At 47.3% G+C, this 24,757-nt stretch overlaps 3 protein-coding genes and 1 pseudogene across 3 annotated transcripts; 1 reads left to right on the top strand and 3 right to left on the bottom strand.

Annotated features, from left to right (window-relative positions):
- Positions 1-2: 2 nt before the first annotated feature.
- Positions 3-22,241, bottom strand: LOC116896515 (histone H2A type 2-C). Its single transcript, XM_032897697.1, has 2 exons — positions 22,194-22,241; positions 3-392 (listed from the first exon to the last, which is right to left on the bottom strand). The coding sequence occupies exons 1-2, from the start codon at positions 22,213-22,215 to the stop codon at positions 25-27; spliced, it is 390 nt and encodes a 129-aa protein (XP_032753588.1). The 5' UTR covers positions 22,216-22,241; the 3' UTR covers positions 3-24.
- On the top strand, positions 457-3,147 carry LOC116896517 (histone H2B type 2-E). Its single transcript, XM_032897699.1, has one exon. It carries the CDS (start codon positions 734-736, stop codon positions 1,112-1,114), a length of 381 nt encoding a protein of 126 aa, XP_032753590.1. The 5' UTR covers positions 457-733; the 3' UTR covers positions 1,115-3,147.
- Positions 20,088-20,889, bottom strand: LOC116896511 (annotated as a pseudogene).
- LOC116896512 (histone H2A type 2-A) lies at positions 21,704-22,269 on the bottom strand. Its single transcript, XM_032897693.1, has one exon. The coding sequence runs from the start codon at positions 22,213-22,215 to the stop codon at positions 21,823-21,825; it is 393 nt and encodes a 130-aa protein (XP_032753584.1). The 5' UTR covers positions 22,216-22,269; the 3' UTR covers positions 21,704-21,822.
- Positions 22,270-24,757: the final 2,488 nt, after the last annotated feature.

Raw genomic sequence — 24,757 nt, 5'->3', positions numbered from 1 at the left:
GCCTTTTTTGGATTAGTGTGAGTTTCACTTGCTCTTAGCCTTGTGGCTCTCCGTCTTCTTGGGCAGCAGCACGGCCTGGATGTTGGGCAGGACGCCGCCCTGCGCGATCGTCACTTTGCCCAGCAGCTTGTTGAGTTCCTCGTCGTTGCGGATGGCCAGCTGCAGGTGGCGCGGGATGATGCGGGTCTTCTTGTTGTCGCGGGCCGCGTTGCCCGCCAGCTCCAGGATCTCGGCGGTCAGGTACTCCAGCACCGCCGCCATGTACACCGGCGCGCCGGCGCCCACGCGCTCCGCGTAGTTGCCCTTGCGCAGCAGCCGGTGCACGCGACCCACTGGGAACTGCAGCCCGGCGCGGGACGACCGCGACTTGGCCTTGGCGCGGGCCTTGCCTCCTTGCTTGCCGCGGCCAGACATAACTAAGACCTAGAGTAAGACTAGCAGAAGTGACAACTCTGATGAGGCTAGGTTGGTTGGCTCTAAGACCTTTATAGGCGTTCCTAGGGGTGGGGTCAGGAGGGAGCTTTTCATTGGTCGTTATTTGGCCCCAGAGAAGTCCAATGAAATCTGAAATTTTAGACTTGTACTGAAAACGCAAGTTTCGCGTATGGGCCAATGGAAATTAAAAGTACTTTGAGACCTAATTTGCATAAGATGTTTATAAAGCGCTCAGGTCCTCGGGGGCCCTGATTGTTTTTCTGCTTACTAGACTGTTTTCCACTATTTGCTTTCAATCATGCCTGAACTGGCCAAATCCGCTCCGGCTCCCAAGAAGGGCTCCAAGAAAGCTGTCACCAAAGGGCAAAAGAAAGACGGCAAGAAGCGCAAGCGCAGTCGCAAGGAGAGCTACTCCATCTATGTGTACAAGGTGCTGAAGCAGGTGCATCCGGACACGGGCATCTCGTCCAAGGCCATGGGCATCATGAACTCGTTTGTCAATGACATCTTCGAGCGCATCGCAAACGAGGCTTCTCGCCTGGCGCATTACAACAAGCGGTCTACAATCACATCGCGGGAGATCCAGACGGCGGTGCGTCTCCTACTGCCCGGAGAACTGGCTAAGCACGCCGTGTCGGAGGGCACCAAGGCGGTCACCAAGTACACAAGCGCCAAGTAGAGGTCCCCTGGATGAAGCGCTCCGGGCCCTTTTGGCCTTTAAAGGCTCTTGCAGTCACTCGCTCAAATCAGGAGAGAGCTTTGTCCACTCGCATTAGTTTTCTAGTTCCTATTCCAAAGTTACTTTAAGGGTCTTGGAAAAGGTACACTTAAGGCATTTTAAGCCTTTGTGGTTTTGAGTTTCCCTGTGGGTTATCAGGTTTGCAGTTAGCTGCACCCTACTTAGTTTCTTGGAGTTCGTTTTAGACTAGGATAACTGAGGTGGGTCTCTGGGCCCTGCTTCCGTGTTCTAGTCTGTTGTGTCCCGGTGCCTTTTGCTTGACCTAAAGTGAGGTGGTTTCCTTAACCTTGTCGATTAGAGCCCTCTAATCAGCTAAGTCTGTGTTGATGAATGCTGGGTACCAGCCATCTAAAACTGAAACTGCTCTGACTTTAGTAGCTGTGTCCTGGGCACCAGCGGTTAGGGCTGCTTAGGGCGGTGTCCCTCTGACTTACTGATGTATAAACACGAGTGCTTCGCGTTGCTGCAGATTCGTTAGAAATCTGTTGTAGTTCTCTATCAGGCTTTAGAATCCCTGTTCGTGTCTTGTTTTGTTCTGTTTGGGTTTTTGTTTGTTTGTTTGGTCGGTTGGTTGGGTTTTTTTTTTTTTTTTTTTCCCATTTAATACTTGGCGTTAACCGCTGCAATGCCAGGTTACCACAAGGATACTGTTCCTTTCTCTCTGGGCCCGTGTGAAGCCATCTTCTAATCCACACACTCAGTAATTAGCATTTTTCTTCCTGTCGTGTCTCCAGGAAAAGTTGTCTGAAGTTCCCTTTGCTTTTTTGTTTACATTGTTGCTGGTCAAGCTGGCCTGACATTTTTATACCCACCAATGTCTTACCCACAGCAGATGATACTTTTTTAAATTACCTACTGAATTAATTTTTGTATCACTGCTTCTTTTGAATTACTTGTTGAATTAATTTTTATATCAAGGCTGGGGCGGCAGGGGCTTTGTCCATTTGATGTATGTGAAGACACCTTGGAATGGAAATGTTTTGAGGATTCTTTTTCCAAATTTGTCTCTAGTTATAGTTACTGTGGTGGCTGTTCTTGGTTGTCAACCCAAGCAGGTAGGTACACCTGTGGGGAACTTTTTTTTTTTTCTTAATTCCATAATTTGAAGTGAGAAGAACCACTTTTAATCTGGATCTTTTGAAGTGGGAAGATCACCTGCAATCTGAGCCACCCCTGCTGGCAGCTTCTATTAAGGAGTTTGAAGAAAGAAGCTTGTCCTTTGCGTGCTTACAAAGATGTCTACTTTAACTGGCATCAGAGCCTACTTATTCAGGATTCTGACATACACTGAACACCAGCCTTGTGGACTGAACAACTACTGGATTATTGGACCTTCCGTTGGTAGACAGCCATTGTTGGACTAGCTGGAGCCATCTGTTTATGCTCACGTACATGTGTGTATGTTTACCAGGGATGGCAGTAATAGTTCCCTTAAATTTGCCAATTTAGAGTAAGCTCTTGGATTTTCATTGAATTGAGAACGTTGGCCTTCGTGGGGAGAGACTTTTTACTGCCACCACCACCCCATTCCCAATTGTTCTATTCCCTACAGAGATAAACTTTCATTTTCCAATTGTCCCTGTCTTTTACATTTCAGAGGGCTCTGCGGGTAGGCTACGGAGTCTACGGCGAAGTTAATGGAAGCTAAATGGGTTGGTTCCGCTGGTTGACCCTTGGCCAACACTATACACTCTTGTCTCCCTACCTGAAGACAACAGCCTGGGTTTTCTTTTGTGGAGTGTAGCATTTTGCATTTTTCCTTTGAAGTCTTGATTTTGTTGGTGAAGATACTTGACGGTCTGATCACTTTCTCAAGTCTGCTTTACGGTAAGAGTTCCTGGAGCTTTGTGAATCCAAAAACGAGTTCCAGACATTGTCATGAATAGAATAAATTCTGTTTCCTGCATGTGTGTTTTCAAGTGTGTGGACACTGTTATTATCATTAATAAAGTTGCCACTTAGTTTCAAATCTTTGCTGGATTGTTTTCTGTGCAACTCATTTCCTCAAATAATAAAATGAGTAGATGCAGCCTTTTGTGGTTGGGTCTGTGGAAAAGCCAGGTGTCTCAGATTTGAAGGATTTATATACCATTAGCCGGAGCTTAGGGGTGTAGCTCAGAAGGTTTGACCTGAATGCACTGAGGCTGTAGGTTCAACCCCCAGCCCATTAAACACTCACCTGCTTCTAACTGAACATTGCTTCAGAGGCACATTGCAGTTGGAAGATCCTATGACAAGGCCACTGTTAATGCCTTGTGATTGAGAAAAATATGACCACAAATAAAAAGTACTACAAACAAGATAAAGTGAAATAGAATCCCTGGTAAAGTTTCGCCAACACCTGCAGTATGCTAGGGAGTGTTCTAAGCCCTTTCAAACTACTGGCTCATTTGATCCTCACAGGGAACTTTCCGGAGTAAGTCCCGTGGTTATCTCCCCTTTTATAGCTAAGGGAACAGAGGCATGGCATTGCCTTTCCTCATAAACTGTTTAGAGAGTAAGTCTCCAGTTTAGTTTCATAGGACTTGAGAGAGTAGGATTGGTCCCTGAAAACCCTGACCCCCCTCTGCCTTTGGGAAGAGGGGGTTGGAGTATCTACACTTCGCCTCCAACAACACACACACACACACACACACACACACACACACAGTGAGATCTTACATTAAATCTCTCTCATTTATTTACTTGGGTTGACAATTGCTAATTGCCCTAGCCCTTCCCTGCCACTCTCATACTTTCTCCTTTTCTTTCCCCGACGTTTTGAATATACCCCAGCTTTGGGCCATGATGATTCCACACAGAGGCACAGTAAGCTTCCTATCCCTAGTTGAACTTATTGACCGTTTGACTCTCTGCTTAGCGGCTTCCACTATTGGCTGCTCGATCTCCACTGCTACCTGTAAGGTTTGTTTTCTTGTTGTCTTTATGTTACAGATGATGGAAACAGCCTGGGAGAGCTTAAAAGACTGTCTGGGATCATCCAACAAGTGGGAGATCTGCAACCCAAGGGTGATTTTTGAGACAAAGTCGATATGTAACCCAGGCTGGCATCATTCCTGCAGGGACCCCTCCATCCATGCCAGCCAAGTACAGAGCCCCGGAAGGCAGCCACCACCCTAACTTTAGCACAATCAGAGACTTGTTCAGTATTCTTTTCTATCTACAATATAATTGTCAACCCACCTACCTGTTAATGTACAAGGGCTTGCCAGAGTCTCCCCCGCCCCACCCCCATTCCTGTATTTTCTCTCTTCTCTTTCCCCCACTACACCCCAACTTTGGGCCATGATGATTTCCACAGAGCACAGTAAGTTTCCTACCCCTAGTTGCAAAGGCACTGAGAGGGAGGGATGAAACATACACACCTATTCTAGTGTAGTGGGAGGAGCGTTACCTCTGCTGGGGTGGGTCCTCTCCAACACAGACCTCCACACAAAACCCCCTCACTTTGCTCTGTTGAAGAGTACACCGTCTCAGCTTAGTTTAGTGAAACACAAAACAATATACCACATTCAATTTCGCTGTGATCCGTGGGCTCCTGTGCCCTTAAGAGGAAGGCCGTTACGCTCCTGGTCTTAGGAGGAAGTGACCTGCCCCTGTGACTGAGGACTAGCCCAGAAGGCACAAGCTGGAGTAGAGTGTGTTTGACCCTGTAGGTGATCCTGTGTGAGACAGAATGACAGAGAAACCTTGTCTGCTGGGTGTGACTGTGTTTCCTCTCAATAATGTTGTCATGTGACAAGAAGCAGGCAAACAACAAAACCAGGAGAGGGAAACTGTCTTAGTCCATAATTCTCAACACAACAGCCTGAGCTCCAGCTTAATCTGTGTTCCAGGGACTGACATGTGGTCCTTGTTTATCTTCAGACATTGCTCTTTGACTTAGAGATTGTCACTGTGATTAGGGCCACTAGCTTCAATCTGCTTTAATGTGCTTGATTGGGAATGTGTACTCTTATAAATGTCTGTAAATATTAACATTAATAGCTTTAGGCCATTTTTTTCTCTTAGACTCAAAAGCATTACTAAGTGTAGTATCACTAATTCATTTAAGAATTTTTGAAGTTGGGCCTGGTGTTGCAAGCAATCCTATACTTGGTTTAACCAGGGGCTGAGGCAGGAGGATCACAAAGTTAAACCTGCCTGGCAAACTTAGGGAACCCTTGTGCCCAAAATGTACAAGGAGAATTGAGGGCGCTCAGCGTGGTGGCTTTCTGTGCATGAGACCCTGCATTTAATCTGGATAGTGACAAAGAAAACAACTCCAAGCAACTGTGGTAGCCTTTAAAAATCCTAACACTGGAAAGGCAGAGGCAGGAGGATCTCTGCGAGTTAGAGGCAAGCCTGGTCTACATAGGGAGCACTAGGACAATCAGGACTACATAGATCCAGTCTCGAGGGAAAAAATGTCCTGTTTATTAGATGGCAGGCAACCTCCTAGGCAGTGATGACGTAGGTTACACAGAGCAGTGGCTTCTGGCTCCCTAGGCTTTTAGTAACTTGAAGGCAAGATATTAAATCAGTGACCATAATAAATAATGGTGAGTATTAAGAGAGGGGAAGTAGTGACGTAGAAAGTGTCATGGAAAGGCACTCTGACTTAGTTACTTGTAAATGAGATATTTATTCTAGCTGGCCTGTATAAAAGACACAGTACTTGATTTGCAAGCTGTAAGCCTGGAACTGGGCGGGTTCTATGCTGTTCTCACCTTTATCCAAACCATAGGTCCTGTTACTCAATGTTGAGTCTCACCCAGGCTGCTTCCGCTCAGTCAGCCTGTCCTCAGGGTGCATTCCTCCTGGCCACGTGATCAAGATCCATCCTGCCTCACAGCGACCTCATCTCCCCCTCCCCCCACTCTCCTCTTCCTCCTGGTCTCTCTTGACTTCTCTCACTCAATCCTCCAGTTCTGCCTTCCGCTCTAAACTGCCCAGTCACAGAGTCTAGCCTTTTATTAACCAATTAGCTTTAAATTGGGAAGCAAGGTTTACACAACAAAGGCCAAGAAAGGTGAAAATGCACTTGTCAGAATTTAGCATCTATAGCAACAGACCAACCCCCAACAGTTACTTTCCTATTGCTGTTGTGGTTTGACTAGGAATCCCCAGTCAGCTCCCAGATTTGACAGTCATTAGGGAGTGTTGTCTCTTGACAGGAATTAGGAGATGTGGCCCTCTTGGAGGAAGTGTGTCACGGGGGTTGGGGGGTACTTTGAGGTTTCAGATGCTCAAGCCAGGCCCAGTCTCTCTTCTTGCTGTTAGAGACTCTGGATGCAGAACTCTCAGCTACCCTCCAGCACTATGTCTGCCTGCAGGCCACCATGCTCCCCACCAACCTCTGATATATAAGCAAGGCCCAATGAAATGTTTCCTTTTATAAGAGTTAACGTGGTCATGATGTCTCTTCACAGCACAAGAACATTGATGAAGACAGCTGTGAAAGGACACCATGCCCAAAGCAACTTATAAAAGAAAGCATGTAATTAGGGGCTCACATCTTCAGAGGGAGAGTCCATGCCCATCATGGTGAGGAGGCAGGCAGCAGACAGGCACAGCACTGGGGTAGCAGCAGAGAGCCTACGTCCTGCTCAGCAGGCAGCAGGCAGGGAGCAAACTAGAAACAGGATTTCGTCACCGTGGAAATAAATCCCAGAGCACATCTATAAGAGATCTTCTTTTTAAAAGATTTTTTTTTAAAAAAATTAAGTTTGTGAGTATGTATGTGTCTGTGTGAGTGTATGCCAAGTGTTGGGGCTGGGGGATGGTGCCCATGGAGGCTGCAACAGGTTGTTTGATCCCATGGAGCGGAGTTAAAAGTGGTTAGGAGGGCCCCATGAAGGTGCTTCCCAAGGTTTTTTTTTTTTTTTTTTTTTTTTTTTTTTTTTTTTTTATTGTATTTGTTGGTGCATGGTGTGTATGATGTGAATGGGTGTTTGCATGTTAGCATTCGGGTGAAGGTCCGAGGACAAGTTGTGGAATCAGTTCTGTTCTTCTACCAAGTGAACGGAGTGTCTGCAGCTGAGATTGTCAGACCTAACAAACTGCTTTTACCCCTGAGCCATCCCACTGACTCCAACTCAGTGTTTTTTCAACTACATACACAGAGATGGAAATTGAAATTTGGACACTAACCCTCATCTCTAATAATTAAAGGTTAACTGTTTATTGTTTTAAGTGCAGGTTAAGCAGGCTTTATCTTTTAAGGACACACACTGTGGTGTGACATAGTATGGTGCCTGGAAGTGTGTTCAAGATGATCCTGGGTGGCTCCTTTGGGTTATATCGTGCCAATGTGAAATACACTACTTATTGACTTTTGGAGACAAGCTCTCAGTATGCAGCCCTGGCTGGCTAGAAATTCACTATATTAGACCAGGCTGCCCTCAACCTTTTGGCATCCTCCTGCCTCTGTGGTTTAAGGACTGGGATTATAGGAGTGTATCACCAGGCCCAACTAAAATGCATGTATTTAAATGCTGCTAACATCACTGGACAGGTGCCCCACTGTTTTTTACTTAGAGGTTTTTGTTTTGTATTTATATGTAAAAAGCCTAATCTGATGGATGTGGTGGCCCAGGACTCAGTTGGGCAGGACAATCGCAAATTCAAGACCAGCCTTGACTACAGACTGGGACTTTGTCTCAAAAAAAAAAAAAAAAAAAATTAAAACAAAACCAAGTCAACAAAAATAAAAACTTGGGGCTGGAGAGAGGTTCTGCAGGAAGGAGGACTTGCTGCTCCTGCACAGGACCTGAGCTTGGCTCCTGTTCTCAGCATCCACATTTGCGGTTCACAACCATCTGTAACTCCAGCTTCAGGGAACCCAACCCCCTCTCCTGGCCTCCTGGGAACCAGATATATGTGTTTTCCACGGACAATATATGCAGGCAAAAACATTCACACAGATAAAAACCAATGTGGTTTGCATAACAAATTGGTTTTCATTGGTCTACAAAACCAATAATAATGGCTACTTGTAAGGTTGGGGAAGAGGAAGGCTTTTCTTTGTTTATTCTTATCTTTTAGTATTTGAGTTTACTGCTCATATGCTCTTACAAACATTGCCAGCAGGGAGTGGTGGCTGGCAGCTGGAGCCCAGCACTGTTGGGAAGGAGGCACAGAAGTCCTGGAACCCACAGATCTTCAGAGAAACCAGGAAAGGTAAGCTTATATGATCGGCTTCCCAAGGGGAACGATGAAAAACCTGTTTTTTCACCCAGAAGTCTGGAAATGGGAAATGATTAATAGCCTGGTGATCTGTTGGGCCAGGCCATAGCAAGCTTCGGACCAGAGGTGTCTAGTAATCTAAATGAACCTTACAGCCAGAGGCTCACCAAGCTCCAACTATTCAGAGAAACCTAATAGTCTAAATGACCCTTATTAACCAGAGATGCCCCCCAGGCTTCCACAACCAGGACCTGAGGTAACTCTGACCTCTACGCTATCTGTAGGACTGAGACCAGAACCTTCCCTAGGCCCTTAAGTTAGTATAGGTAACTTCTCTAGAACCTATCTTCTTGGAAGCCATGACATGCCTTCTGAGTTTCTATGTAATTATGATCCCTTGAGCATTGGGGATTGTATTACACCAGGAAACTAGCTTTTTCCCCCCCAAATTATACTGGGCTTAAATATGTTGAGAATAAACCACCTGATACCAGGTGTTTAAGAAGTCTTGATCAAGGTTGATGAACTCAATCGGAACCAAGTTTTCAGTCTCTTCTCCGTTCACCTCTCTGACACCTGCAGAGATCCCTCACAGCCCTAACGAGTCCAAGGCAGGAGTTTCTGTTGCAAACTTGAGGCCATTTTGGGCTACATAGTGAGTTCTAGACCAGCATGTGTTACAATGTGAGGCCCTAGCTCAAATACAAGCAAACAAAAGGAAAAAAAAATCCCTAAAAATAAATTAAAATAAAAAAGCAAAAATCAACAAAATAGAAGCAGACAAAACACAGCCGGGTGTGGTGGTACACACCTGTAACTGACTCCCGTGGAGGCTTGGGCAGGAGGATTTGGAGTTTGAGGTCATCCTGGGCTACGTCCTGTGTCAAAAGACCACCGCCACCAAAACAAAACAAACAACAACAAAAACCAAACAAACAACACTTTCAAATAAAACAAAAACCAGTAAACCCAAACCTAAACCAATAATGCATTTCAAAATGCCTCAGAAACTACTGGACTCTCAATGCATCGCAGTTAATTCTGAGAAATAGTTGAGAAAAGGCATCTCAGTAATGCAAACAGCAACCAATTTAAACTAAGGGCAACAACAAAGACGACAGAAAATCCGAAAGTCCCTGGGGTCAGAGGGCTAACCTACGGCTCTGGGACTGGGACTCCACTATCCCCGGTCTTATTAAAAATATAATTAGTCGTAACCATGAACACCAACCAAGCTGGGTCTGGTGGTACAGGCCTTTGATCCTCCAGCACCAGTTTATACTAGGAAGGCTGTGGCTTCTCCAATTACCAGCCCCACCCCCACAGAGTCTTTATGTCTTTTTTTTTAAAGGCAAGATCTTGCTATGTAGGTCAGATTGTCTTTAAACTCTCATCACCCTACCTCAGTGTGGTATTTGAATAAGAATGGCCGCCATAGACTCACAAGTTTGAAAGCCTAGAGTGGCATTAGGAGGTATGGCCTTGTTGGAAGGACTGTGTCACTAGGCATGAACTTTAAGGTTTCAAATGCCCAAGGTAGGCCCAGTGTCTGTCTTGCAGATCCAGATGTAGAACTCTCAGCTCCTTCTTCAGCACCGTGTCTGCCTGCACGCTGCCATGCTTCCCCCTGTGATGAAAATGGACTAAACCTCTGAATTCTGAGCCAGCCCCAGTGGAATCATTTCTTTTATAAGAGTTGCCATGGTCATGGTGTCTGTTCACAGTCATATGATACTAAGACACTCTGCTTCTTAAATCTAGAATCTGAGGGAGACAAGAATATCCCACCACAACCAATTCTCACACACACACACACACACACACACACACACACACACACACACACACACAGTGTACTTTTATTTTATATGTATTAGTGTTTTCCTGTCCTACATAGATATGGGATGCCAGCCCCTCTGTAACTGCAGTTGACACTGTTTTAATCCATCATGTGGGCGCTGGGGACTGATCCTGGGTCCTCTGCAAGAGCAGCAAATGCTCTTAACCTCTGAGCCGTCACCCCAACCCTTGTGCTATTTTCCTTAACTACAAATGAGTCACAGATTCTGCCTCTAAGGAGAGGAAGGGGATTGAATAAGGGCTAGCAGAGGCCAGCAGTCCCTGAGACCACTTCAGAATTCTGCCTACCAAAGAAACACAAAGGAAAATAGTTCAGCTCTTGTCAGTTGTTTTTTGCCAGGGTCCTCGACACACATTTTCAAATTTTCATGTCTCATGCTGGAGTAAGCTGTGCTTCAGGCAAAACAGATAACTTGGGCCTCTCCTTCCAGCATGATGCAAAGTGTCAGAGTGCCCCTGCTCAACTCAAACCATCCCAGTTCATAAAAGAAGCAGATGCTTGCACAGGAAAGATAACTTGGAGGTATGCCCTGATGCTGCTGATGTTTACTAAATAGCCGTCTAAAAAGCTGCTTTGTGACTCAGTGAGAGAGCACTTGCCTCACACAGGAGGCCCTAGGTTCAAGTCCTAGTACTACCTAAAAATTGTACATCATGCCTGGTGTGATAGCATAGGCCTGCAAACCTAACACTTGGGAGTAGAGGCAGGGGAACCATAGAGTCTAGCCTGGGCTGTATAGAAAGGATCTGTCTCAAAACTCCAAGGCCTTGTGCCATTGAGATGGCTCAGTGGGTGAAGACACTTGCTCCTGAGCCTGACAGCCTCACATGAAGGGAAGAGGGAACTGACTTCTGAGAGTTGTTCTCTGTTAGCCACACATGCTCCCACGTACATACAAACACACATACCAAAAGTAAAGTTAAAAACCAAAGATTTGGTAGAGCATCATCTAATATGTGCGAGGTCCTGAATTTAATCCAGGAGTGCCACAAATATACAAATAAGACAAACAAATACAAAATAAAAAGGAAAAGAAAACTTCCTGCATATGATCATTTGAAGGTCTGTTAATACATGTGTCTCACCCTGGAGGCCTTGGTCATGGAGACCTGGCTAGGAGATGTGGAGATAAAGAAATGACAGACAGACAGACAGACAAACAGACAGACAGACAGACAGAGAGAAAGGCTGTGAGAGGGTGGACAGTGTTCTTTGATGGAGGGCACCTACTACACACTCCAGAAACTGCCCATTTACTAGGCATAGCACAGCACAAGGAGGGAGGGTTAGCTAGGGCCAAGGCAGGTCTCTGCAGGGAAGTGGTCTCCAACTGCTTCCTTCTGGAAGGAGGAAGTTGTGGTTGATAGTTTCTGCATACACTGATCAACCATTCATAAACACTCATATCTGGATCAAAGGAAGGTTTTGCCATACCTCTGAGCCTCACCTGGGGAAGGCTTTGCCATTTCTATGCGTCTGAGCTACTGGGATCCTTGGCACGGCCATGTCAATAATACACACTCCCTCAGGACTTCACCCACTCCCCCCAAACATATTTTTATTGATTTTTAACTTTATACACTTATTTATGTGTAAGGGTATGTATATATCATGGCACATGCATGGAAGTCAGACATACATCTTTAAGAGAAATACAAAGTATTATTGCCAAGAAGCACACACACAGATCACACTTCCGTATTTTCCTCTTTGGTCTCGGGAGAAGATTCTCTACCTTCCCTCTTGACTCCATCAGGTCTGTAACTGCTGCAGGTATTCCCCAGATGGCTATCCTGGGGCACAAGCTCGCCCCGGGGATTCCCCGAGCCTGCTATATCTCCTCTGGGTAGTTGGGGAAAGCCACCTGGGTCTCTAACTCTCTTCACAGATCCACAGTCCCAGCTGCCGGAAGGACAGTGCCACGTGACCCTGACAGTTACAGCTGGCTCTGTCACAACCTTAGACTTCTTCTAGGCAAGGTTTCCTGTTGGGAGCCAGGCTGAAACAAGACTTTCTTAGAGGCCATGATGAAAGTATTAAGTACCATCAGTTCTGGGTCCTTCCTCGGGGACAGACTTGGCAAGGGCTGGAGCCAGGGCTACCAAGGAGTTAAGGCTTTGGTTCTAGGCTTTCTCTCCTGAAGACTGTGGTTATCAAGTCAGAGCAGCTGTGTCTGATGTACCCTGTATTTTCTGTGCCAACATTTTTTTTTGTTAATTTAGCTTTCTGCTGACCTTGGCCCATTTCCCCCTGCAAACATTATGTAAGATGCTGTACTTAATAACACTGCTTAGCACGAGCCATCGGCACATGCAAGACCTTCTGATGCCAAGGTCTTTGTCTTCTTCTTTATATCCCTGGTCCTCCCTCAAGGTGACCTTGTGGGTTCAGGTCATCCTCCCAAAGTCCTGTCATGGCGAAGTTGGTGCCCTGTCCCCAGCCACTCAGGTAGGGAGGTCCAGAGTCACCTTTAATTACCTTTCTTGTCAGGAGTTCCTTTCTGCTCTTTCCCCATTCAAATCCAGACAAGCCTCTGTGTGCAGTGGTGTGAATGGTTTCCAGACCGTTGCTATGTCTGGTCTCCTTGATCTCAAGAACTTCCGTCCCCGAGGCTTCCCACTTGACCTCTTGCCTGAGTACAAGGTGTTTTGTTTTGTTTTGTTTTGTTTCGTTTTGTTTTTGCACCACTAACCCCAGGTAAGACTTTTTCATATGTAGTTTAGATCTACTGGCCCAGTTAAGGTCCACTGCAGTGTGTCCACTGATTTTTTTTTTTTAATTTGGAAATAGGATTTTTGCATAGGTAACTAGGCATAGATTTTTAAAATGAAGTCACCTAGATTTAGGCTTTAAATTAAAATACTGGTGTTATATAGGAGAAAAAAGATAATGTGTGGGTCTACAGATAATGTGGGGAAGAAGTTGGTGTGAAACCTACAGCAGAGCCCGGAGTTCTGTTGCTCTGAGCCAGGAGACACCAGGAGTCAGTGGAACTGAAGAAGCAAGGGAGGATGATCTCTGGAGCCCTTGGAGGTCACATGGCAATTCTGGCTCAGCCTGGTCTCCAAACCTGTGTGTCTCAAGGCTACTGTTGCTGTGATGAAGCACCATGAACAAAGTACCTTGGGAATAAAGCATTTATTCAGCTTACACTTCCACATCGCTGTCCATCACTGAAGGAAGTCAGGACAGGAACTTAAGCAGGGCAGGAACCTGGAGGCAGGAGCTGATGCAGAGGGTGTTGCTTACTGGCCAGCTCCTCATGGCTTGCTCAGCCTGCTTGCTTGTAGAACCCAGGACCATCAGCCCAGGGATGGCACTGAAAGACCTCAGAGGAGACTCTTGCTCCAGTCCTGAGGACACCCACCACCCCATGAACACACGGGACTCAGTCTTGATGTAAGAACAAGAGGTTTACTTTGGGATACCAATGCACTGGGGCTCAACACGGTCCTCACACAGGAGGGATGTGAAGAGCCTCGAACAACAGAAATGTACAGCTTAAATAGTCATTTAAGGTTACACGGTTTCATTAGCTCAGCTATTTCGGTGCCAAGGATAACTGACTAGGCAGATGTTTCTCGTTCTGGAATTCCTGGGACAAGGCTGTAACCATATCAACGCAGCCATTTCAGTACCAAGGATGTCTGACTTGATATATGTTTTCTCATCCTGGGGTTCCCAGGACAAGGCTATAGCTATGTCAGCACAGCTATGTCAGTACCAAGGACAACTAACTTGATATAGGTTTTCTCATTCTGGGGCACAATCTATAGTGGTCAGTCAGCTTCCCGGAGATGTTTCCTGCCTTGTGATTGCCCTGCAGTAAATATGATCTATACCATCTGTTCTTATGGTCGGGCAGCTTCCTAGAGAGTGGGTGGGAATATGCTTTCTGTACTTTCTGGTCTATTGTCTAATGTCTAGGGGCTAAGCAAGGGCCAGCTTAAAAGATTCTCATTCTTGGGGTTGGGGATTTAGCACAGTGGTAGAGCGCTTGCCTAGCAAGCGCAAGGCCCTGGGTTCGGTCCCCAGCTCCGGAAAAAAAAAAAAAAAGATTCTTATTCTTAAGAAATGGCTGCACTAATATCGAACGGAGATCTTTCAGCACCACCCACAAGGGGCTGGGTCCACCCCATCAATCACTAATTCAGAAAATACCCTACAGCAGATTTTATGGAGTAATTTAAAAAAAAAAAAACCTGAGGTTTCCTCCTTTTAGATAACTATAGCTTATGTCAAAGTTGACATAAAACTAGTCAGTACATTATGAAGAAGTAAATTGATGTTATTTATAGTACTTGGTTTGGCAGCCCTAGAGAAAATGACTCCAGGATCCTTTTGGCAAGCGGTGTGAGCTTTCCTTGATGTACAAGCCGGATGCCGCTCTGGTCGTCATGGGCCCATCATAAAGTCAGTTTTGGTCTTGCTGCCTGGAGTGGGTCTGAGCACCCATATGGAGGTCCATGGCTGGGGAGACGACATTCCATCTACAGGCTCAGCAGCACCTACAAGAACAGCGATCCCTTGAGAAACTGAGCAAGTCAAGGATCTGTGGCCAGTCAGGGATCACTGAGTGCTGGTTCTCCTCCTTGGCTGTCACCTTTCTTCCCTGTCTTTTTTTTTTTTTTTTTTTTTTGGTTCTTTTTTTTTCGGAGCTGGGGACCGAACCCAGGGCCTTTATGCCTTCCTAGGCAAGCGCCTACCACTGAGCTAAATCCCAACCCCTTCTTCCCTGTCTTAACGGTCAAATATACTTCATGGCTAATTGTGTCTCAAATTCTGCTCCAAAACAACAAGAGAAAGCGAGCATCGTTTTGAGGCCGTCACAACGGCAGGCATTCTAACTCCTGCTGCTTTAATAACTGGCCACAAACTTAGTGGCTTAAACAACAAGACAGATTTGTTCTCTTTTTAGAGGTCAGAAGCCCCATCGAGTCTTGGAGCTTAAAACATGTGCCTGAAGGACTGTTTCCTGCTGAAGGCTGCAGAAGAACCGGTTCCTCGGCTCTGCAGCTGGGAACCACAGGCAGGTTCAGGCTCTGCAGCTGGGAACCACAGGCAGCTTCAGGCTCTGCAGCTGGGAACCACAGGCAGGTTCAGGCTCTGCAGCTGGGAACCACAGGCAGCTTCAGGCTCCTGGATACAATACTCCAGGCTCTGCCTGCGGCTGTCCTCTCTGCCATTGGCCCTTGCGCCTCCTCTAATAAGAACTTTTGAGATCATATGTAGGGCCCAGTCTGATGATCCAGGGTAAGTTCCCACCTCAAGGCCCTTCATTTATTCACATTACAAACCCTCTTAGCTGTGTAGGCTGGTGTCTATATATTCCAGATACTGACATATGGTTGAATTTGGGTTTTGAAAAGGGGATGGGGGTAGTTTTCAGTCCACTCCAAATGAGTACCCCTTCCTAGAGCACTGCCCTTCAATCTAGGATCCCACTGAGGTGGGTGCTGGTTAGGAACTGTGCCCTCAGCTAAGGCCACAACGTGTACTTTAACTACTTATGGGTAAAGCATACCACCCCAAGGCAGCTACTGCCTCTCCTGATCTTGGGCGATGAAAAAGTCAGCACTTACTTACTAGGCCAAGGATACTTGATATGGACAGTCACAAGGAATTAAACCGGGATGGGTGGATGTCCAGCTGAGACAATTCTATTGAGAGCAATCAGACTTTTTATCTCTCATCAGAAACAGCATATAGTGGCAGTTGTCAGGATCAGTATAATTGTAGTTGCCAGGATACAGTGTTTGTAAGCTATACAGGGTCCACGAGATTGATGTCCAAGACCAATTGTCCTGCCAGGTTCCATGCTTCCTAAGGGAACATACAGAGAAGCACAGTCGCCTGACTGTTTCTCTGCCTCAGGAGCCCAGCCTCTTGTCAAGGCAGCCAGGCCAGGCCAACGCTATAATCCTTGCAGGGCCACCCTGGAAGAAATTCTTTCCTGGACTCCAAATTCGTGAGAGCAGAGAGGCACTTGCATTTTGTTGCCTTCTGGGTTAGAGTTGAAACTAGTGGGAATGGGTCTTTTGCCATGTGTTTCCCTGACCACCTACTGTGTCCCAAGCCTGCCCAGGATGCTGATCTGCTGAAACGCTCACCCTGGAGGAATTAGGATGTGGCAGGACAGGTGACTCAGTACAGGAGAAGATGATAAGACAGAGGCCATGCTTTTGTGGACTGAGAATGCTGTTGACTTTCAGTGCCATCCACGTAAGTGGTGGAGAGAACGGGACATGTGACGTAAGCTTCTCAGGGATATGTTACCAGGAGGTAGTTCATAGGATGATTACAAAGTCAGCCTATCAGGGAGATAGAGATTCGAGCATACAGAAGGATTTCACCAAGTCATGGGCCTAGTTGGAAATTGCAGACATTGACCAGGCCAGGCCGAAGCTGTGTCAACAGATGTGTGAACAAGAAATCCTGGAAAGGAGCTGTGTCTGCAGAATCTGACTGATCAGAATTGGAGCACTTTGGAAAAGTTGGAATGTCACAGACCCAGAGACTGTTACCATGTCTTGAGCTATCATTAGCCTCCGGGACAGCTGTTCCTTGCCCACCTCTGTGTCAGAACTAGCATCTTCTGACTAGTAGATAAAAAAACCTTTGGAAGAGATCTGTTGACTTAGCAGACCACTGGCTTCTATCAACCCAAAAGGGAAGATTGCCATCAGAGTGTCTTGGATCTATAGAAAACGTCCCCATTTCCTATAACCGCCTCTTGTTTTGACCAATGTATTTCAACTTGCCTTGATTTATGACATCATTTGTTCTGTAAAACTATAGAACTTCACGAATCAGATTCCACACTGGGATATGGCATTTGGGGTAACCTAATTCCATGTTCCCGGGCTGTAGTTGTTCAAAATGACTCCAGAATTAAATATCATTCATTTAAGTTGAGATGTGGATTTTGCTTTCAAAGGTGAATACATTGTGAATTTACCTAGTCAAAGGCCAGAGTAGGGAGTCAGGGTGGAGGATGGAGGTGTGGCAATTGTGCAGTTTCGGTCAGAAGTGAAGCATACCTTTGTAACTTAACTTTTTGAATATTTAACAAGAGTGATATGTTTTATATTGTTCGTTTGGGATGTCACACCTATTTGTCATTATGGAAATTACTTCCTTAATGACCTCCACACACCATTGGTCCATCTGTTATCTCCACTTTAGAGATGAGGATCTGGCAAGACTCAGCCAAAGGTATGCAGTGGTGGGAGGCAGAGCTGGGACTTGAGAACCTATGCTGTCCACTGAGTTTCTGATTCTCTGCACCTTAGCACATGGTGTAGATGTCATTGTAGAGAGGACCTGGGAAGATTTTAAAGCGTGGGAGTGACAAACACCCCTGGCATTGAGTGGAGGAGTCTCTACCCTACATGTTTCTGGAGTTGAGCTGAGAAGCAGATTGTCAACTGAAGCAGAGGCACTTAAGCTCTCAGCATGGCATGTTTTGTCACTTCCCTTCTGAGCTTCCAGTGTGGACTGTAGAAAGGTGTTCTCCTTGTGTATGTTAACTTTGGGATCACTCTAATACTCTGTCCTTACTAGTCGTGGGATATTGGGCAAAGTACTCAGAGGCTTCCTTGTCTGATTTGTAAGGTTGTTGTGATTATAATTCAACAGTTGGCAGATACGGAGATTAAGAACCATGTTATTCTCGTTTCCCAGGGTCTGTGCACGACGTGACTGATACCACCTTTGCCTCCTTCAGCCATCTTCCCTCACCTCTCTCCAGCTATCCTTCTTAGTTTAGGAATTCTCCCATTGGTTTTTTGTTTTTTTTTTTTAAATGTGGACTGAGTACTTAAACCTTTGTCGAGTGTGTGTGTGTGTGTGTGTGTGTGTGTGTGTGTGTGTGTATGTGTGTGTGAATGAAGGTGCTACAGAGGCCAGAAGTGTGTCAGGTTCCCAGAAGCTAGAGTTATGGGTGTGAAATGTCTGACACGCATGTTGGGAACTGATGTCAGACTCTCCACACGGACAGTATGTGCTCTTAACTGCTGAGCCATGTCTCTCGCGTCTCTAATGCCTGGGTAGATGTCATCCAGTCTGCTGCCTTCTGTTATCCCTTTAACCATCTGCTGAGAGCAAATATGTCTGGCTGAGCCACTGCAGTGAATTTGTTAAAATTCCCAACTCCCAGAATAGTGTTCTCTAGACACAAGGAATCTCAGTTTCTGTGTCAGGAGGGACTTGGTATATCTTCTTGGCTCTAGAAACAATTGCTTTTCTCTGAATCACTTTCTGCCTTGCTCAAATCTATTGTTATTCTAGCTCACTGGTTCTGAACCATGCTAATGCTACAGCCCTTTAATGCAGTTCCTTATGTTGTGGTGACCTCTAACCATAAAATTATTTTTGTTGCTACTTCATAACTGTAAAGTTGCTACTGTTATGAATCATAATGTAAATCTCTGTGTTTTCTGATAGTCTTGGGCAACCCCTGTGAAATCCATTTGGCCCCCAAAGGAATGGTTGTGACACATGGATTGGGAAGTGCTCCTCAGGCCTGAAGCTCCTTTGTCTTGCATTCTCCAAATGGCCAAGTTACCACATCTGTTTAACTGTACTTCTTAAGAGCCTCTTTCAACCTCACTCCATATCAGCTGTATAAAAACCCCCAATCCATTAAGAATGCCAGTTGTGTGGCTGTTTCCTGGAAACACCTGAGACTGGGAATATTCTTTAAAGGTGTGTGTGTGTGTGTTGTCCCTAAGGTTGCTACTGTGTTAGGCAGCAGTGTCCTGGAGAGGCCTGGTTCCAGGCTAGGTGAGAGGAGTTTGGTCAAATAATCTGTTTTTTATGGACACTGATTTGCACTGATAGCTGGTTTTCTTCCCCTTTGAGAGACCAGACTTAGGGCAGCTTAGAGGAGAGCCTGACTTAACTCACTAAAGAGAGTGCACAGCTCAGCCCTGGAAGAGAGACTGAGGCAGGCAAGTCACTGACATCAAAGGCTTACCTTTGATAAGAAACCAGCGATTAACCGAGGTTTCCTCCGCCCAACACTAGTCAGGGAGGCCAGGTCTGGCCTTGCCCCGTGTAAACCGCCCTCTTCCTTCCCTGTTTCCATTATCTCCCACATCTGGAAGTTTGACCAGTGAGCACTCACAAGTCGTAAAAGGGAATAAAGTGACCCTTAAGAAGGGTAAAGGGCAGCCATAGCTGTTCCTACTACGGGGGGACCTGACTGCTTGGAACATGACACACTCAGGCTATCATCCAGATCTCTCTTATTTAAATTGGTTGGCATTTTGCTTTTAAATCTGCCTTAGTTTTCAATTCATGATGTAAACCTGCATGCTGAGGGGGTCTGCCTAGCCACTAATAGATTTGATGCGCCAAAGTCACTTAGTTCTAAGAACTTTTAGGCTCAGCTTTTGAAGCAAAGTTCAGTAAGAAGCTGGGGGCAATGGACTGTCTATACACAGCTTTAAATATTGCTCAAGCCTGCTCTCTGGAAGTTTCAGGCAGGAGACAGGAGGGAAGGTCCCTGAGAGTGATCATGAGGAATTTGCTGTGGTCTTTGTCTCAGGTCCAACATCTACCCTGCAGAAGATTGTCCTCATGACAAGGAATTGCAAACAGATTCCTCTTTGATATCCAATGTTTCTGTCCAGAAAGGTGTCAGCCTATTTTGGGGGAAAGCACAGTTCGGTTGGTATTTTGAAGTAAATTAAATGGGAAGAGAAAGTAACTGGCTGCCATAGAACCAGATGATAGTAATAAATGCTGAATGTATTACAGTAGTTAGGTCTTCTAGTCAAGTGTTAGAGGAAGGAGTGTCATTGGGTATGACTCATAGTAGTCCACTTACCGATTATGAGCAGTCAGCTCCCGGACATTACCCATCAGAAGAGGGAGCAACAATTACACTCCAGCCCTCTAGTTTAGTGAGGTAATTATGAGCGTTCAGTTATTTCCAGGCCCCCTCTGGGCCAGAGTTACATAGTATCCACCATGTGACAAACCCTGTAAGATCATGCGCTGACTGAGCTGCTGGGTGCTCACCAGGGGTCTATGAATAGGACTGCAAGCTCTCAAAAAACTACCCTAAACTAAGCTCTGCCAACCTCCCTTGGAAGCATCCATTATGCAGCTAACTATTCCAGTGTTATAACACTATAAGGCAAACAGGCTCTTACACTGACTAACCCGCTCAAGGGGCGAAAAAATCCGAGCAAGAGTTGTAAACAGCTCTTTCCGGGAAGGTGTGGTGGCTCTGAAAAGAGCCTTTGTGGGGTACAGGGAGGAGGTAGAGAGCTCAAGCGCGCTCCCCGCGGATGCGACGGGCCAACTGGATGTCCTTGGGCATGATGGTGACGCGCTTGGCGTGGATGGCGCACAGGTTGGTGTCCTCGAAAAGACCCACCAGGTAGGCCTCGCTCGCCTCCTGCAGCGCCATGACGGCCGAGCTCTGGAAGCGCAGGTCCGTCTTGAAGTCCTGCGCGATCTCGCGCACCAGGCGCTGGAACGGCAGCTTGCGGATCAGCAGCTCCGTCGACTTCTGGTAGCGCCGGATCTCCCGCAGCGCCACGGTGCCCGGCCGGTAGCGGTGCGGCTTTTCACGCCGCCCGTGGCCGGGGCGCTTTGCGGGCGGCCTTGGTGGCCAGTTGCTTGCGCGGGGCCTTGCCGCCGTGGACTTGCGGGCGGTCTGCTTCATACGGGCCATGGCGGAGACAGAAGTCACCAAGACGAGGAGCACACGGGGACTAGACCCAGGTCGCAGCCGACCGTCTTTATAGGACCAGTCTTCCCCCCACGGCGGGGCGGAGACAGCGACTTGAAACTCCCTGCGCTGTCCTGTCATTGGCCGGGGCGTCACCCGTCCCGCCTCGCCCATTGGCTGGGACCCGCCACGCCCCCTCCCCTGCCTGCCCCTTGTCCAGCCCCACGGCTGGCTGCTCGCCAACGTTCTGCGAGGGTGGAGCCCGGTCTGGTAGCTGCCCTTAGAGGGCGGGTCCCAGCACTGCCTGAGGGAGGCTCCTGCGCGACCCCTGCTCGCCGTCCAAAGGCCCAGGGCAGAACTCAGCTAATGTTATGGTTCCCAGGCCCAGCCCCAGCCCCAGCCCCAGCCCGGTACCCAGGTCCCCATGATCCCTAGAGCTGGCCGCGCCCTATCCTCGAGGGACACGTCCTAGACTTGGCCCGAAGAACGAGGCGGGGAGAGGGGCGGCTGACTACGACTTATGTCGGAACTGGCCTAGACCTAGTCGAGTTCCGGTCCTGGGAAGGGAGAGGCCTTCGGTCAGGAAGAGTAGGCTGGTGGCGGGGTGCTGAGTGAGCGACACAGTGGAGGGGGTCGGGCGTAGTAGCAGGGTTATAGACGGCGCTAAGTGCTTGGGACAGTCGGTGAGATCGCTGCCTCCACTCCGCCGAGGAAGGGTACCAAAGAACAGCAACAGGCACTACCAGAGGGACCCAGGGGAAGAGCAGGGGACACATTCTTACTGTTGGGGCAGGGCCGGGAAAGGCCAAGAGACGGGTTACCGTGACACAACTCTTTATCTGATTCTGTGGGTGGCTCTGAAAAGAGCCGTTTTTTAAGAGTTCTCTGGGGCGGGGGGAGGGTTCGTGGAGACGCCGGCCGGTGCCAGCAGCCGCCTCACTTGCCCTTCGCCTTATGGTGGCTCTCCGTCTTCTTGGGCAGCAGCACGGCCTGGATGTTGGGCAGGACGCCGCCCTGTGCAATCGTCACTTTGCCCAGCAGCTTGTTGAGTTCCTCGTCGTTGCGGATGGCCAGCTGCAGGTGGCGCGGGATGATGCGGGTCTTCTTGTTGTCGCGGGCCGCGTTGCCCGCCAGCTCCAGGATCTCGGCGGTCAGGTACTCCAGCACCGCCGCCATGTACACCGGCGCGCCGGCGCCCACGCGCTCCGCGTAGTTGCCCTTGCGCAGCAGCCGGTGCACGCGACCCACTGGGAACTGCAGCCCGGCGCGGGACGACCGCGACTTGGCCTTGGCGCGGGCCTTGCCTCCTTGCTTGCCACGGCCGGACATCTCGAGAGCGCAAACAGACGGACGGTCACAACCAGGAAACTGTGCGCCAACGCCGACGCCTCACCCTTTTATAGACAGACACCCGATTGTCCGCCCGACGCTCTCATTGGCCCACACGCGTCCTGACGCCGCGGCCAATAGGAGCGCAGAGACAGAATCCTCTCATTTACATAAGCCCGGCTCCCTGGCCCCAGCGTCGCCTTGGAACGCGCGAATCACGACGCGCGTGCTCGGCGGCCTCATTTGCGTGCGGCCGTTGTTGCGACACTCAGCGGGTCGCCCGGCCTGCTCGCGCTCTCTGCTGGTCTGGAATTGGCCCCATGAGGGCGGGCAGCACGCGTAAACGCGGCTACAGGGAGTGGTGTGCCAGGTTTAGGTTAGGGGCCCAGGCTATGAGATTTTCCTCAGCTGCATGTTTGTGCGCCTACCGGGCGAGGCGTCGCAGCAGAGCCAGGCGGCCTCTGCCTTTTACTGTGCGGAACCACCCGCCCATGAGAGAGATGCTGTATTTTGGTTTGGGTTTTTTCTTTTTCCCCTCCTTCTTCCCATTTATGTTAGAAATCATTTCTACTGGAGTTACATGTGTGCCCTTGAGTGAGAAGTTTGGAGAGGTATCTGTAAACTTTGCGGGGGAGTGACATTAAATTTATCCTAATATATTGTCAGAATGGAGGAAAGTATTAGGTAGTCCTTTTATTAAAGTATCAGCATAGGGGATGTCTGTGAAGTAACTTGTCTTTAGGGTCTGAAATTGCTTTTAAAACACGCCAAATTTAAATCTTTGGTTACTTTTTAGTTGCAGCTTTCGGTTTACACACCTTGACTAAACTTTCAGGTCACAAGATTTAAGACGTAGTTTCTCACCGCTTGTTAAAGATTGAAGTCTTTTATTGGCGTTGATTGTATCCTATGTAGTGGTTTGGCATATCCTGGGATGTAGGTCGATGGTACAGCACTTTCCTAGTTATGGATGAAGTCTTAAGCACCACACAAGAAATTCAGCCAGAATTGTTGAATTGCTTACCCACACAGATATTGTTCCTTTTCTCTGTTTGCCTTAGTTTCGGTTTTGCCAGCGGTCCGCTTCCCTGCAGTGTCTCCCACCCGCCTCTGCTGCTCTTCAGAGTCAGCTCTGCCTTCTGCTTTGGCCCCTGTCACATTGCTGCTTCCATGGTGTCATTGCACTTCTCCCACAGAGTCCCTACCTGTGGATCGGGGCCCAGGTTACCTTGGGTATTTCTGCTCCAAGTAACCACATGCTTATAACAATTCAATAGAAAGATTCACGTGAGCCAGGCTCTTGTATAATTAACTCCCAGGGAATTTCCTAAACAAGTATCTACCCACGGGTAGAGAAGTGCTGTATGACTCCCCACGTTGCTAACAAACCTTGTCCCTAAAGAAGCAGGCTGTTCTGAAAAATAAACAGGGTAACTGACAGCAGACTGAAAGTCGCTCGTCTCTCTCTCCTTTTGGCTAAAGGGAGAGATAAGTCATTGTCTTACCTTTCTCTTGTATCATAGATGAGGGCCATTATCCATGAAGTCAAGGCCACAGCCTAGAGTTAGAATTGAGAGACAGAGTGATGCCTTCCCATATGACAGCAAATGGACTTCCCACCTTACAGGATCGAACCATAGCACTAACCAAGGAGACCAAGCATCTATCTACTAGGATTCCTTAATTTTACTAACATCTTGCCTAACCAGGTTTCTCCTCTACTTAAGGCTTAAAGCTCTGTCAATATCTGAAGATAGACTTGGGTGTTGCTGGACCTGTATGTCTTCCTCTCTCCAATATAGCTTCTTGACTAAATCTCTACTCGGATTTTTTCTTTAATTGGGATGAGTGGTTGAGTCTTACCTTAGGGGGTCTACAACCCAGGCTGTTACCCTCAAACCTTTGGCTATTTGTTCACTGTTGCATACTGTAAGGACACTGGCATAGGTTTACAAGTTTTGGCTTTGTGGAACAGGGCTGAAGTGAAAGGCTGTGTTGACAGTACTGATATCGTTGTCCTATTAGGTGAAGGAACAAACCTTGGAAATAAGTTGATAACTATATATAGGAAAATAGCTTGGAATGGGGAGAATGCATTTGGAGGGGAGACCCTAGAAAAATTCTGAAGAAGCAGTCAGTGACAGAACGTGGAGGCTTGGGTGGCCATTTACACAGTGAAATGTGGCAGCTCCAGTTGCATTCAGATTACTGCAGCTCTTGAAACTGCATTTATTTTAGCAAGTACACTTAATTCTTGCACTTTAGCCAAAATCCACATCTTTCACCTTATATATCAAGTGTCAGTGAAAGTCAGTATGCCTTCATTAGATATGTTTAGCATATTTAGAATGTGTAAATGTGTGCTTTGAATCATAGCTTAGTAAATGTGACATTGCATCATAGTGTGTTTTACCGAATATAACTCCTGTATTATAACAATTTTTATTTTATTATTTTGTCTGTGTGTGTTGTGGGGGCTGGTTTTGGTTTTGTTTGTTTTCCAGGCAAACACTCTTGAAAATTCGAGTGCTAGTTAGCAAAC

The sequence above is a fragment of the Rattus rattus genome, chromosome 3, assembly GCF_011064425.1.
Source record: "Rattus rattus isolate New Zealand chromosome 3, Rrattus_CSIRO_v1, whole genome shotgun sequence".
In the NCBI taxonomy this organism is placed as follows: Eukaryota; Metazoa; Chordata; class Mammalia; order Rodentia; family Muridae; genus Rattus; species Rattus rattus.
This window is presented reverse-complemented; position numbering and strand designations above follow the sequence as displayed.